The sequence below is a fragment of the Chiroxiphia lanceolata genome, chromosome Z, assembly GCF_009829145.1.
Source record: "Chiroxiphia lanceolata isolate bChiLan1 chromosome Z, bChiLan1.pri, whole genome shotgun sequence".
NCBI lineage: Eukaryota > Metazoa > Chordata > Aves > Passeriformes > Pipridae > Chiroxiphia > Chiroxiphia lanceolata.
Genome location: NC_045671.1, coordinates 62,003,157 through 62,018,876, shown reverse-complemented (window position 1 = coordinate 62,018,876; position 15,720 = coordinate 62,003,157). Strand labels below are relative to the sequence as shown.

The following is a 15,720-nucleotide window of genomic DNA, read 5'->3' as shown; positions in this document are numbered from 1 at the left end:
TTCATTTGCAAATCACAATTGTACTTGAAACAAAGGATCATTAATTCACTGGACTTAAAACAATTCAGTATTTAAGGACTTGTAAGCCCTCCGAAAATTCTTTAATGAAAAGCCACTAAACAACACCAGACCTCTACTCAATGGATTTGAAGTCTACTGACAACATGTTCCCTTTTGTGGTTTACCCCTTTCCATGCTGTGCAGTGGTAATTATCCACAGACCTTCTCCAGAGGCCACTGTAAAACCACAGCACTGGAGCCAATTCAAACTGGTAATTCAGTCTCCTCAGAAAAGACTATCAAGCAACCAGAACTTGTCCCCTGCTTGTGCCAAGATGCATTACTTCCCCAGTGGCCACCTGACCTGTATTTCAGGACAAGTTTTTTTCAGTTCACTTGGCAAGTACTGGTCAATCTACAACTTAAGTAAATGATCTCTTCTTGCTGACAAACAGAGCATCTAATCCTGGCACTGCAAAGACATGAAAGCTGTTTAAAATCCCTCTTCACAGATCAGTAATGAAACCTTAAAAGTAACCAAGAAGTCCTCCACAGTGATGAAAATGGATCACAGTCACTTTTAATACCTGTCTGTATCCCATAGTTACAGGTTCTTGTTCTGGCCTTTACAAAACATCTAAGATATTTATTGTTGCTAATCTGTGTGTCTCCTTTGTTTGGCACCATGTGGGTGCTGGACACCAATTTAACACAGCTTGGGCCATCATATTTATCTCACCTCCCAGGAGAGCCAGGGTGAACACTATGGCAAGGTCAACTCTAAGCTTGGACACCAATGACCAAATTTCTCAAGGAAATTAATGAGCTCTCCATATCACCTGTACTGAGATCTGCTGGGATAAATAAGTGCTTTTAATATTTTAGCTCCTCTATCTTAGCCACAAGGAAGTGAAAGGGAAAGTTTTCCACAAGCAGAACTATAACACAAGCAAAGTATACATTAACGGTTTTATTTTTCCTTTCCATAATCTCAGAATAACTGAGATATCTACATTGTCTGATAAAAGTTTTGTTGCCTTAAAATCAGGAGCAGAAAAATCTGCAGGCTAATTCAGTAGATAAGACAGAGAACAGCTCTTTAATGAAGGCCTTCTGGCACGAGGAGTACAGAAAAGGCACGCCCTGTGTCCAGTGGTTCTATAATTTTATGGTTTTATCCATCCAATCCCAGAGCTATCCGCCCCCCAGATCCTCCCCAAATCTGCCTCCTGGCATGCCTCTCCAGAATTGAGTCCAGGGTCACAAGATCCCTTTCTTCTTCATCTTCTTCTTCACAGCACATACTGTCTTAGGAGCTTCTCGAAGGTTCCAGGCTTGAGAGTTGCTTTGACTATGATCGTATCTCCTTGTTCAGGCCTGGGGTGCAAATGTTCTTAAACATAACAGGTGTTTACTACAGTCCTACCTTGAAAGGAGCCTAAACAAGCCTAAAGAATTTAGAAAATTCAATATGAAATGGGGGAATAGGGTTTAGTAATGTTAACTATTATTCTAAAGTGTGAGAGAATATACAATTATACCAAAAATCTATATTTACTACACAGCTACTTCTAAAATCTACAAAAAGCTAAAAATCCTAAAAATTCTCAGGCATCAGTCCCCCCTTTACCAGGGATGGCTGGTCAAAAAAAAAAAATCAGCTAGAGAAGAAGCTGGAATCCCCAAGTGTTGTTAGCTTAGCTTATTCTCCACCTCTTGATATTGGTTAAAAAATCCCTCTTGTCAAGTTCTGGGACAAATCAATGGGTAAACATTAAATGTGCCATCAGCTAGCAAAGCTTTGGAAATTGTATGAGCAGGCTTGTAGTAAGGAAAAACAAAGGTTCAAGCTACTATTAAATCTGATACAGTTCTGATGTTCAGCAATTTTAAGGCTCTTTTTTTTATGTAATTTTGGGAGGTATCTTTCAAATTCTTTATGAATTGGCATATTCTTACACTTATTAGCCCAATTATTAACAGAAGTTACCATTACCAAATGTCCAGCAGAAACATACTAATCATATGTTTTGACAGGTGAGTTAAAAGCATTTAACAGAATCACATTCTCCCACACCAGTCTCCCAGGAATATCTGACCTTCAGACTTTTACAACAGCTTTTCCAAGATTTTCTCCCTTTAACATTCCAATGAAAGCCATTGGCATGTTCTCAAATCCTTCAGTGACTTGTTCATGGTACTTCACTTTTCCCTGTCAAAAGTAAGAAAGGAATTTACTGAGTTTTCATCCACCAGAATTGAATGAATTGCAACAAAATTTTCTCCAGCACGTATGTTTCATTTGAAACAAGCAAGCTGGCATGCACCAGGCTAACTCTGCAAAACTAGGTAGGCTGCTGTGAGGATCTGCCTTTGTTGTGAAACCTTCTACTTGGAGTCATACAGGGGGCAAAAGTCACTGCCAGACATACCAGAATAGATTTAGTGCTACTTGGTCCCCAAATAATTGATAGGTAGGGGATCTTTTCCCCAAATCCAGGCCTGTCTACCCATACAGAAATACGGAATTGCAAATCCAAGTGATCAAAAGCTGATCCATCGCAAATCCTCATGTTTGAAAAAGCTAGAGCCTCTTAGCCTTTAGTATTCACACTTACAAACTTCTCACAACCATGAACCAACTTAATAACTAACTTAGCCTCTATTTACAAAAATAAAAGAAATTCCATATTAAGTCCCTTTAAAGTCCAACTCCCAATTCCATAAAAACATTAATTCTTGCCAGTAATTTCAGCACAACACTACAATGGAAATCCTTGCTCATGCTACAGATGACCAAATGAGAAATAGAGGAATTACCCTAACTATGAAAACCTTCATTACCAGATAACTGTTTTGAATTACTCTGGAAGCATCCTTTTTCAAAGCCTACATGTACTCTGGAATATATCTAATTCCACAAGCTAATACTGCTGGTCTTAACAAAGCAGAAGGGATCAGGCATGTTTACTATGGTTTGAGTGTTCCCAAAACGCTCAAAGATCATGTCAGGGAAAAGAAAAGTACCATGCTGGGACCTCACCCAAACAGCTATGACAAGAGACCCCTTGCAAAGAGGGAAGTTATGGTGTGAGTACACCTTACAGAAAACTACCCCTTCCTTCCTTACCTCCACGACCCACTTTAGCAGTGCCTTCACACCTTCCTCCCGGCGGTTATTCCAGCGGTGCACAATAAACCCTTCCATTCGAAGCTCTTTCAAGATCATTGGAACCTGCATGTAGGGCCCTGCAAGAGAAAGGAACCAGAAAGCCATCTGCAATATCAATTTCATTTAAAATAAATCCCAAGCGTAAAGTGGGCTTTTAGCAGTAAACACCACTGAATGACTTTGTTTCAGCCAGAAGAAACAAATATTTTTTCTCCAAACAGAACTTCCAGGACAAAAGACCAAGGATTCATGGATAGACAGCCAAACAAGGAAACACAGCCCTGATCTGTAAAGCTGTGGGACTAAACACTAACATTTCTGAAAACAGCTTCATTCAGAAGTAAACTGGCCTCAGCTTCTTCACCTGAGGGACTTCAGCTGAATCTCAAAAATACTGTTTTGACAGCTTATTTGGTAGCCTGCCAGGCTCTCATCCTCTTTCTAACTCTCAAAATTTAAGTTATAAACTCTAAAACACAGTTCCCTCAATCACAAAAATTCGTCATAGAGTCCTCACTCTCAAAAGCCTGTTTCATTTTTTTGAAGTGGTCTGAGAGTCCGAAGCCAATGTGCTGTCAAAGAGAATTCAGACCTCCTATTTCTTCTAGAAGGCAAATTTGAAAAACTTAAATGTTATTGGAAGTGAATATTCATCTCGGCCACATTTCTCGGCAGTTTCACTAGTAGCTGAAACCTTATGGGAAAAAAAACAACCCTAAGACACATCATCTAAAAACGTGAGAGAAATCTATTATCTCATCTAAAATTGTGTACTACTGTGTAAATGACATCATGCACCACATCAGCCTTCTACTGATCTATATTTGCTTAGAGCCCTGTGGAGTCCTGTTTAAAGTAGTTTAGTCACTCCTTCATTTCTAATCAGCTGATATTTTCCATCCAGTGTGAGTGTGCACAAAGGAGGATGAGTGCACGTACACACAAGGAGTGTGGTCATGCTCCCACTGCCCCAGAGCAGTTAGTTACCTGAATGTACACACACACACACACACACACACGCACACACACACACACACACACACACGTAAATGGCACAGAGAAACAAATAATAAAATCTCAAAAGACTCCTATTATGTCTCTCTGCCATCACCAAACAGGAAATCATTTTAGACACAATAAAGCAGGCCCACACCTTTCTGAGGCACGGAGTCATTGTACAGAGAGATGGCTCCACAGACTGCAATCCTTCCATATTTCTTCATCTGGTTGATAGCAATACTGGCAAATTCTCCACCCACCTGCAAAAACAAGAGCATGTGCAGCTTTAGAGACAATCCAGTGTTTAGTACTGATTACCAAAATCTGCCAATCTTGCATCATTGCACCAACGGGTTCAATCAGGGAGTGGAGAGGTGAGTTGCACTACTCCAAAGATTTGGTGGCTGCAGAAACCCTTACACTTAGAGAACACTATAATGACTCAATCTCACTCTTCTAAAAATTAGTTATGAACGTAGGAAAGCAGTTTTAATTCCAAATCTGCTTCACAGATCTTGGTTTGGAAGTGTTGGGCAGGATTTGCAAATAGATCCCTCCTTCTAAGGGCATGTCTAGGGGCACTAAGAAGCACCAGCTTTTCCCACACACCAGTCTGCACTTTTACATCTTCACATCGTGGTGATGTTAAGCTTTTACTTAATGATTCTCATCTCTGAAACAGGGATGTGTTTTGAACAGAAACTTTTAATGGTGAGAAGCTGTGAGAAAATTTACTGCTGGGGGAACTCTACACAGAAGTTGGAAGTGAGAGGGAAGGGAATGGATGTGACCATTAAACATATTTCAGACACTGGCAGCACTGGACATGAAATTCAGAAGGCTAAGGCAAAGTAACCAGGAGCTCCTGAAACCCTGCTTCTTGAACTTTGCATTTCTGTCAATTGCCAGGGCAAGGCAGGTATGTTGCAATCCACACAGAACACAGACTGCTGAGAGAAAGACATGCTAAAGAGGTGATGATGGGTTTTTTTAAACCAGGTAGCTAGCCAGGGAGTTTTAGGCTGCTATATCTGCTAATACCCTTGTGCCCAGGTATTATATTATCAGGTATAATCCATATGTTAGCTGTAGTAGGAAATTAAAAGAGCCAGGGCTGGTTGTCTGGCTTGAAGGTGAACTGACATGGTTTAACTGCATCCATACTGTTAAACTCTGTTCAAAACAAGATGGTCACATTCAAAAAGCCTATCAAGAACAGTACACAGTCCCCGTTAATTCCAGCTATACTTAGGAGAGGTCAGAAACCCTCTATGGGCCACTGCAGTAGTTTTACAAGTGGGCCTTGCCATTCTTTAGTTTACAGGCACCAGTGCAGCCCCTGTGACCACATAATCTACACTCACTCCCCTTCTGCAATAGCTGTGGTCCAGGGTGGGCCAGGAATGGACTGAAGCTGTCTCTGTTCAGCATCAGTTAAATGCTATTGTGACCCTTACCTCCCCAAAATTGGCCACACTTTTCAAAGAGTGAAGTAAAACTTCTTTCTCTCCATTCAAAAACACTGCCAACAACCCAGCTTTGCCTTTCAATCTTTTCCTTTCTGTTGCTGCCCAACTCAGCTGCAGAAATATGTGTGGAAAGGGAACAGGAAAGCAGATAGTTCTTTTTCTCGATTAAGTGGATCTCAGTATTGAGTTCCTGGTGTAGTTTGCAATTAGATGTATACAATATTGAGATCCTGTTATAATTTAAGGAAAATGAGAACTGCTCAGGGCAAGGCCTTCTCTCTGAACTCACATTATCAAAGAAACAGTCGTAGCCATCAGGAGAGGCTTTACGCAGTGCTTCATCCAAAGATTTAACAGTCTTGTAATTAAAAGCTTCATCAAAGCCAATTTTTTTCAGATAGGCAACCTTGTCATCTGAGCCAGCACAGCCAACCACTTTGCAACCCTGCAAGGAAAGGAAAAGAACATTTCTAAATATCCCCTGACAACACAGGCTGACACTCAAAGAGTGCTGGGTGCAGAGCTCACCCTTAAAGCGCAGCCGTTGTCACCATATGAGTTTCTGAGCTCTAGGAAACATTGAACTAGCTTGGCTATGTCTTCAGGAGCTTGTTCCATCACAAGACCCCAGTGCAGGCATGCCTTCAGGGATGCTTGCCCTGCTGATCATTCATAGCCTTGTTGCCCTGTCTCCCAGCTGAGGCTTCTGAGGAGCAAGTATGAGCCGGTTCAAGCCACTCACCCCAATTTTAGCAATCTGCCCCACCACAGAGCCCACAGCACCAGCTGCAGCATTAACCAGCACCGTCTCTCCTGGCTTAATCTTGCAGACTTCCAGCAGACCAAAATACGCAGTGAGGCTGTGAAAAAGAGGGAAGAATGGCTCAGTGAGGAGTAAAAGATGACAGACTCAGAGATAGGACTTGACCACATTGAACCACAATATCATCACAACCAGAACAAAATTTAGTTTTCCTCATTCTTCATGAAATATAAATATTAACCCAACCTCCTTACTTTGGTGGCTTTTTCACAGCCATCCCAGAAAAAAACACAGATATGTTACTGGGTTAACAGAATGTTGCAGCAGAAATCTTTGTGATCATTAGCCAGATCATTAACTTTCTTTGTCATCAGTAGCCAGAAGGAGAAACACAGATAACTTTGTAAGATGACAGTTCAGTTATACACTGAAAGAGAGAGAGAAAGGTAGAGAAAGGTCAGTAGCCAGCTGGTATCTACCAGATTGAGGCAAAGATTAAATGATACTCATCACAAATCAAAGCTGGCAGAAAAAAAGGGTGGCAAAAACTTGATGAACTGATGGTCTCCCTGCTCCTGAGGACTACTGTGCATAGCTATGGGTATTGGGTGAAAAATGGAATCATTAAAGTTGGAAAAGACCTCCAAGGTCAACTCCAACTTTTGACCAATTAGTCAATTAACCTTAGCACTAAGTGACATGTCCAGTTTTTTCTTGAGCACTTCCAGGGATGGTGACTCCACCATTCCCCTTGGCAGCCTGTTCCAATGCTTGACAACCGTTTGCATGAAGAAATTCTTCCTGATGTCCAGGCAGGATCTCCCCTGGTACAGCTTGAGGCTATATCCTCTTGTCCTGTCACTAGATGCCTGACCCCCATCTTGCTAAACTGTTCTTTTGGGACTTATGGAGAGCAATGAGGTGTCCCCTGAGCCTCCTTTTCTCCAGACTAAACAACCCCAGCTCCCACAGCTCCTTCTCATATGAATTACTCTCTAGACCCTTCACCAGCTTCATTGCCCTTCTCTGGACAGGCTCTAGCACCTCAATGTCTTTCGTGGAGTGAGGGGCTCAACTGGGCACAGCACTTGAGATGCAGCCTAATCAGTGCCATAGTAATCTGTAGAAAACATTTAAGTTTAGCCCATCAACTGGCCCAGAATCTCAGAAAACTCTTCTGATAATTTCTAAATTCAAGCTGAGAGCTTCACACTTGGTCTGGACTGAAAGTGGGAACTGAACCAACCATCAGGAAAAACATCTTGATTGATGTTAAAATGAAATCTGAGAAGTTCTCCATCACACACAATTTTACAATCCTTTTGAAAGCCTCCCATGTGAATAGGACTGACCAAGTCCTGATCTCCCATAAAAACTATAGAGAATGAGTCAAGAAATGCAAGAGGATGACTGAGACTGCAGTAATGAATATAGACTCCAAGGCAGAGGAGTTTTCTGCTCCAGTGCAAGTTAAAGGACCTCTGTTTTGCTGTATGATATGACAGTGATCTTTTGCAATTTTGGGGGTAGTTCTGGAAATATGGTGATAGTGGAAGAGCCCAGTCAGGAAAAGCAGATTAGTCCAGGTGCCAGTGAAGTTTGAGACTTTCCACTAAGGTTAACACAGACTGAAATGGATTCTTTACAGCCCTTCCTGGATCCTCTTTCTTCTTTATCATAGCTCCTCAAAGAGAGGCACCATAATCTCCAAGGCAAATCTCCTCTAATCTAGAGGATGGGACAAACTTCAGGTACTCTACAGGGTAAGGGCATCCAGAAGCACATGTTTCTTACCAGAGTGAAACAGGCAACATGCTTGTAGAACAAGACAAGGGTCACACAGATAGGCAGAAACATCCTGCACAGTAAAATCCAGATGATAGTTGCCTTTTCATCTCAAAACTCACCCTGGCATGCCAACTGTTCCAAGGGCTAGAGATCTGGGGAGTGATTCTGGCCAACTGGAAGGAAGGGCACGTAGGTCTTTCCCATCAGAGATGAAATGAGTTCTCCAGCCACCGTCAGCCACAACAAAGGCCCCCACTGTGAAAGCAGGATTCTTGCTTTCCACAACCCTTTTTAAAAGAGAGAGAAAAAAAAAGAATACCCTGTCAGAGACAAATCAATACTGGCTCTTCAAAGAAATATTTCACATCAGGACATTTAGCCCATACCCGCTGATGCTGTAGGTGTCAAGCTCCTTTCCTGAAATGTCTGCAATTTCTTATTACCAGAGAGATACTGGCCAAGATGATTCTAGACTCAGCTCTGCCCACAACAAATCCAATTTTCCCACGAGTGCCAACTCTTTTTTTGACTGTCACCTGGTATGAGTTCAGACTAGGCTTCTGTGAATTAGAATGCAGGAAGGAGGATGCTGGCATTAAAGCATAGAAAAGCAAGGAGCTGCAGATAGGCTGTAAAAAGCAGTTTCCTTCTCAGACAACCTGCAACCCATTTAAAAGTTGAAGATCCTGAAGATGGAACCTCTTGGGGTAATGAAACCAGATAGAAAGCAGTATCTAAAACCAGGGAGAAGTTCATATTAGCAGTGTCTCTATACCAAATGAAACTTCAGCTTCCTTATCTCAACAGGAAAACTATGTTAGAAAAGGGTAGGTAAGCAGCTTTGAATTATTAGAAACAGCTGGCCTTCTGTTCAGCAGACTTAGTTGTTAATTTACCCCAGGCCTCTGTGTTCCTGCAGAGAAACACAAGAGTCAAAGGCCACAGATGTTCCTAAGCAGCAACTGATAGGCAGCACAGCAGGAACAAGCTGACAAAGGGAAACATCTGTAAATTACCAAAAGCTTGGGAAAAGGATGAACTTATGGTTATACAGCCCTTTGGCTGGAGCTGCATATTCAGTGACTATGAGATATTTTCAGCTGGAGTAGATAGCAGGTATGGTTGTGGGCGTGCAACTACTAGTACAGAAGGTTTTAAAATGTGAAGTTGACACCTATGGTAAATACAATTGTTGGTCCTTCATACCTGTAAAATTTGCCTTTGAGAACATTATCGCCAGAAAAAATGTATAGGTTTTATCAGAGGACTAAATGCTCTCCAAAAAGGCAAAAGTAGTTCTTAGGGGAAGAACACATTCCAACCAATTACATATAAGAATACAGTTGCAGAAGTATGTAGTGTAGACTCAAGTCTAGAATAGGTAACACAGACTGCAGATGTCTCGAACGTCAGCACATTCCTGTTGAGATCTGCCATATGATCTCAACAAGATCTCACAAGAACTGAAGATCTTACCTGGCAACCTGTGTTCCTATCATTATGTCCCCTTCCTTCATGACTGTTCGACTGTAAACTCTGTAACAGAAGCAGACATGGCTTACTGTGAGCAACTGTAATAATGTTCCGGATACACTATGACAGTAGTAGCTACTGTCTGACCCAAAAAGAGAATACCAGCAGTGCTGTTGAACACTGTGGCATAACTGGATGTTTTGCAGGGCCAGCTACTTGAGCATCCCCAGCATGAGAGTGTTGGGGGACACCATATCATTAATCTTCCCGGCATGGTCCACCACCACAAGAAGCCTAAGACTCAGAGAACTGACACCTGCATCCACCAGCATCCTCTTTAAAACTACCTGGTTTCCCTGAGCTTTAACTGCCTCCTATTAACATCGGTCTATCAGCAATGTCTGACTTAGAATTTGTACTATTAAGTAAAAGGTTGCTAAGATAAATGAAGCAGGTACTGCTACAGGGCTGCAGTCTCATTTGAGCCTGTTGCACTTCAGTGGAACACACAACAAGGAAAACCAGCAGATTCAAAGAAAAACTATCCCAGTGTCTAGCTAAATTTGGCACAGCTCCATATTTTGAGTCTTGTAATTTACACACTTTTTATGAAAAGCAGACAGAGGCACTGGGACTCTGACAACAAGGGGCACTCTCAGCACGTGTTCTTTTGAGGTTTAAGTGGCAGATGGAATTAGGCATCCTAGCCAGCAAGTCATAAAGAAGAAAAATATATACCTCATGTAAGGATCAACACTGAGAAACACCGATTCAAGCAGCAACTCTGCAACGAAAGACAAAGCAAATTCCTGGACATTAGCAGTGCAGTAAAGCATAGTTTCCATAAGTCAATCTTTCAGCTAAATTGATAGGAGTTCTTGATGCTCAAAAGCATCCCCCACCCTTTAGGGAAAACCTACCAGAAATGACTACTACATTCATTAGTTTTGATTATGGATGTGCTGTTACAAAAAACATTTTCTGTAGTGTATCTAAGAGATTGTCTTATTTTCATGCTTTTTTGCATCTGCCTCCTCTCTCCATAGAAGGGTCAAGTGGCCAGAACCCTAATTTATTTTTGACCCATATGTAAAAGGGCATCTCACAATTCAACCACCGGAGGGTGGTAAGAAACCCTGGCACAGGTCAAATACAAAAAATACTTGGTTGCCTTAAACAGGAAGCATTAGTTTATCTTTTTAAAGTAGCTTAATCCACTTTATTGTCTCTAATGACACTAGTTCCCGGAAAATATACCATTAAACATATTTTAATTTAAATTCTCATTCATACAGCAGTTCTAGCTGTTCATCTCCACCTACTAATACTTTTCATTGCCTATGCTGCAGTGGTCTATCTAGTACAAGCTAGGAATATATTCAGATAGAAATATCTTCCCATTACTCAAGAGAGAGCAGGAAGGCCATGTAACATAACAGGGAAGGCCACCTTCTTTAAAAGTGTTACTGCAGTATGAAGTTATGCCTCTTTTTGCTGTAAGGATTAAATTGGGAACAAAAAAATTACTCCAGGTTCTTAAGTACACACAGACATGAAATTTTTAACTGTGTCTGCATACGTAAGAAGAAATCGGTTTTCAAACATTTAAGTTGCAAACATAACTAGTACTTTAATGCAATTTCTTTCGTGAACCTTCTAAAGTGGAGTAAATTTTGTAAAGGACAAGTAGTGGCATGAGGCTCAAGACAGCATGGTTGATGCAGATGTCCATGTGAAACAACAAATCAAAGTTCATTGTTTTATCAACAGCTCTTGTATATAATAAGTTAACATATTCCTTACCCTTTTCAAAACACACAACCACAGGAATAAAAACCGTCCATTTTTTACTGTTTATATTCACTGTCTCTTGTTGTTAAAACAGATCAGATCTAACAGGACTAAGGACTAGGCAAAAAAAATCTAAGGACTGGCAAAAAAAAAAAAAGTTGAATGGAGGTAGAAGTCTCGCAGTGTTCCTTCTTAAAATAAAAAACTAACCTTTACCCACTCCAGCCTTGAGGTCTCCCTGCTGCAGGCTCACTGTCAGTGCACAGTCTCTCTGCTCTCCTCCCAGCACTATTATCAGTATTTTCCCTAACAGCATGAAAAACTCCACTGAACACATACTCCTAGATGTCGTCTTCTCCACCTTTTTCCAAAATAATGTAGATAAAAGCCTTTCACTAGTAAAGCATGTTTGGATTTTACAACAGTTATCTCATTTCCTCTGTGTCATGATCAGCTTCTCTATTTCTAAATGAAACAAATTCTGTTTTCCTTGTGGCTGTGGGTTTCAAGGCTGTATCACTTCGGCAATTTCTCCAGTAAGCTTTCTTTGCAAATGCATTTGAGTGCCTTTGTCATCAGGCACCAAGTGGAATTAGGCAGCTTGAAACTGTGAAAGGCGTGGCCCAGCTGCTGAGTCCTGGAGTTAGAAGTGCTCAGCCATTGTTTGTAAGGGTATTATCAGAAGGCAACATGACTTAAAAACCACCAAACCCATCAGCATACTTGTTCTTCAGCAACTGTCCTTCTCTCTTAAGGTGCACGGCTTGCCCAAGCCATGTCAGCGCATTTTTGAAAATATAAGCCAGAGAAACATGCAGACAGTTCTAAGATGCGCAGCCATACATCAGCAATCAGATAACCTCCAGAAAAATTAATAACAGGTAGCGCTCCACTCACCTCCATCCTTCAGATTTGGCAGCTTTATCTCTTTCAAGTCAAAGTCACTGGTTTTGGGGAAACCTTCAAAATGCTTCTTCAGAACCCACGCCTTGGCAGTCACCATCCTGCACAACAAACAACAAAAAGAGGACCTGTCAAAAGGATGCCCAATGGTACTGGGCTGCTCATGGGGGCTGGTTTATACTTCATGAGGCAGAACAGTTATCTCGATAATGTGCCATAACACAAGAAAGCCTTTGCTTGTTCTTGTGGCAATATCACTAGATCAAGAAAATGCCTGAAAAGGCCCACATTGCCTTAGCAACCCAGAGCTTTCTGTGACTTGTCGGACCTTCCTGCCTGCTCCAGGGCAGCAAGCCCTGGAGTGGGAAGGCAGCCCTGGCATGTTGCATGACTCCCACCTTAAAGATGTTGAAGGGAGAAAATCTACTAGTTTAATGAGAAAAAAAATACCGTAAGGAAAAAATCCCTGATTATTTGGGATGAGTAATGAACCTAAACTTTTACAAACTTGAACCAAAGTACAATTGAGAAAAACAAAGGTAAGCACTACTTCTTTCTGTGACAGTCATTATATCGAAAGAAAACACTTCTCCAGTTGCCAAGCTCAGGGCTTGGAACTGGGAGCACATTGTCACCAGCGTTTTCCACACAAGACAGAAACAAAAAAATAACTTGCATTAATTCTAACCTCACAGCCCCTTTGCCCTTCTTATACACAACTGCACCAACAAGAAACAGAAGTTATACTTAGAGCAGGCAGGTGGAAAACTGTCTTCTGCTGTCACAATAACCTTCTGCACCCGACTCAGCCAGGGGCTGGACTCCTTCAGTCACACACACTTTCAAAGGTCAAAATGTAGGCTTTTATAGACAGGGCTAGTACCGCCCTCAATACACTTCCCCAAGATGAAGTGAAAACCCTCAGTAAACATAGCATAGCACACACCCATTGTGAGTCACCTTTCTCCTATCAAGATTTGATATCATTCCTCCAAAACCCTCAATTCAGTGCCCAGCCAGTTGCACAGGCACGTTACGCAACACGCGAAGCTAAATGCACAAACCCCGTGGTTCTAGAAACCACAAAAACCTGCAGTTTGGAGACCTATCCCACAGCGCGGGAATTTCTTCAAATCACTTTTTACCAGTCCAGCCCTAGAACTCGCAAGAGTTCTCCCTCTGGGGAAAAATATCTAATTAAAAAATGTCAAATTCCTTGTTCAGTTCATCATTTAGCATGGCAAATGATCCATACATTTGTCACTTCACGGCGTGTGCTCTGACATCCTCATGTTCCCAGTGCACGCCCCGAAGGATCAGAGCGTTTGTGGCTAAGCCTCACTGTTGCCGAGCCATCTTAAGAAACACTAGCAAGCTTTGTCGTTTTGCCTCAACTATGTTGCAATGAGGCATGTAGCATCGGAGAAAACTTTGTCCAGTGCTTAGCTGTAGTAAAAGATATCGTGACACTGTAGCAAGAACAAAGCAAAGCCAGCAAACGGGCTTACAGGAGCGAAAGGTGAGTTCAGAGTAACAAAACTGATCCCACTCACTCGTTTACACCCACAGGCACCGAGCGGGGTTTGTCCCGGCAGTGTGCTCCATCCAGGAATGACCAGGGACAAAGGGATGCTGGCTAGGCTGGCAGTTATTTGCTGATGTGCCATTTGTACCCCTGGGAAGTGTCTCTCATCGTGTCCCACGTTTGTGAGTCATCAGTATTGACTCCCTGCTTTTTGTCTCTTTTGTCTGTGTGCCTCAAGGCTCCAGCCCTGCTCTTTACCTTCCCACCAGCACTTCCTAATAGCTCGAGTCTCCATGTCTGAGTACAGGAACCTGATACCTCTTTGAGGCTGTCCTTTGTCTTCCCTACGTGGCCCTCCCCAACACTAATCATGTAATTATGATGATCTGCAAGCCTAGGTGCCATCAGTACAGGCCATTTTTGTCTTCCTTCAACTGTTTCTTTTGATGCTTCCACTCTCAGACCTCCCTTTCACACCAATCTTCACACTCCTATCAAAAATTTCTAGTTTTTCAGCAGAGCAATGATCCTGCCTACAAACAATATTGAAAGATTAATTTCACAGAACCATTTTTATTACATTTAGGCCTAATTTTGGAGACAGGAGAAATTTTCTGCTGCCCACTTCTCTCTTCCTACTGAAATCACATCATTATAGCCACTTCAAGACTAGGAGTGTTTTCTGTAGGTTGTAAAACAAAAAGCCAAAACAAAACCAAAAATCCAGAAAACAGAACACAGATACATGCTTAATGGATGGATTCACAAACCAATTTCCAGGTTAACAAAGTAAGATTATTTTGTATGTTTAGATATAAAATAATAAGAAGTGGTAAGGACTACTTTTCTTAAGCATACCAAAGGATGCTTAAGCATACTCCAAAGGATAAATAGCAGTGATGTAACATTTTCAGGGTTCCATTTTAAGTTTTACTGAATTAAGTATGTGATAGCCACCATCTCAGCTCCTAAAGCAGTAACCTGCCCTCGTAAACCATAAAACTACTTTGTTTTCAGTGTCAATGGGTTTGGATAATACATTTCTTCCGTGTGTTTTCTGTATAAACTGTTTCACAGACCATTATTATAGCAAAGAGGCTGCTATGATAAAAACTTCAGAAAGAACAGCCCATGACAGGGATAAAAAGACTATTTAAAAATAAGGTGATGCATTTCTGCTTGATTTTCTTACAAAAGAACCACTAAAGCTTTTACCGAAATTGAAGTCCAGGATAGCATTTATTATAATGTCCTTCAAACCCTCCTTGTCCCCTCATCTAGACCATCAAGATATAAAACAATAAAGAACACCTAGAAAAGAAGTAATGGAATGGGAAATCTTGTCTCTTTGCACTAATCAAATACATAAGAAAGCAAAGATCCTATCTGTGTTCAGACACTGCAGTTGCTGCAAACTGTAGCTGAGCTGAAAGCAAAGCACTTCATGCAGGAAGTCACAGCTCAGTCTCCAAAATCAGCATGAGTAAGAAGGTTCACAGTTCAGGGGAAAAGGGGAGAGAAGAAGGAAGTGGTGAAAACTGGAATGCCATATTACATATTAGCAATCGGAAAAGCAGATCAGGAATAAAAGAGACAGGCAAGTCTGAAAAAATGGAGATAGTTTGACTGGAGGCTGAGGAGCTGATGGCAATACCTGAAATCTGGGAATATTCACATTCAAGTGGAAAAGTAGTAAAGCTCTCGAGGCAGCATGAGTCAAACTAGAAAATCTTACCTTTCTTAGGTAATCCCAGCTATTATTCCTAGCCTGAACTTGCCCAAATCTAACTTTGAGGACAACATCGCTTTAGCAGCCTGTCAATTACAAATAAGTTCA

General features: G+C 41.5%; 1 protein-coding gene across 4 annotated transcripts in view; it reads right to left on the bottom strand.

Moving 5' to 3' along the window:
* Nucleotides 1–950: 950 nt before the first annotated feature.
* PTGR1 (prostaglandin reductase 1) overlaps nucleotides 951–15,720 on the bottom strand; it is an 18,757-nt gene continuing 3,987 nt past the window's right edge. For 2 of the 4 annotated variants that reach the window (XM_032676625.1, XM_032676624.1), the window contains exons 2-10: nucleotides 12,353–12,459; nucleotides 10,403–10,448; nucleotides 9,668–9,727; nucleotides 8,311–8,478; nucleotides 6,383–6,500; nucleotides 5,930–6,085; nucleotides 4,326–4,431; nucleotides 3,131–3,249; nucleotides 951–2,212 (exon numbers count right to left, since the gene is read on the bottom strand). In XM_032676625.1, coding sequence (XP_032532516.1) covers nucleotides 2,102–2,212; nucleotides 3,131–3,249; nucleotides 4,326–4,431; nucleotides 5,930–6,085; nucleotides 6,383–6,500; nucleotides 8,311–8,478; nucleotides 9,668–9,727; nucleotides 10,403–10,448; nucleotides 12,353–12,458 — 990 coding nt within the window. In that variant the 5' untranslated portion in view covers nucleotide 12,459 and the 3' untranslated portion in view covers nucleotides 951–2,101. The remainder of the gene's footprint in view (nucleotides 2,213–3,130; nucleotides 3,250–4,325; nucleotides 4,432–5,929; nucleotides 6,086–6,382; nucleotides 6,501–8,310; nucleotides 8,479–9,667; nucleotides 9,728–10,402; nucleotides 10,449–12,352; nucleotides 12,460–15,720) is intronic. The other 2 variants (XM_032676626.1, XM_032676627.1) reach the window with 2 other exon arrangements.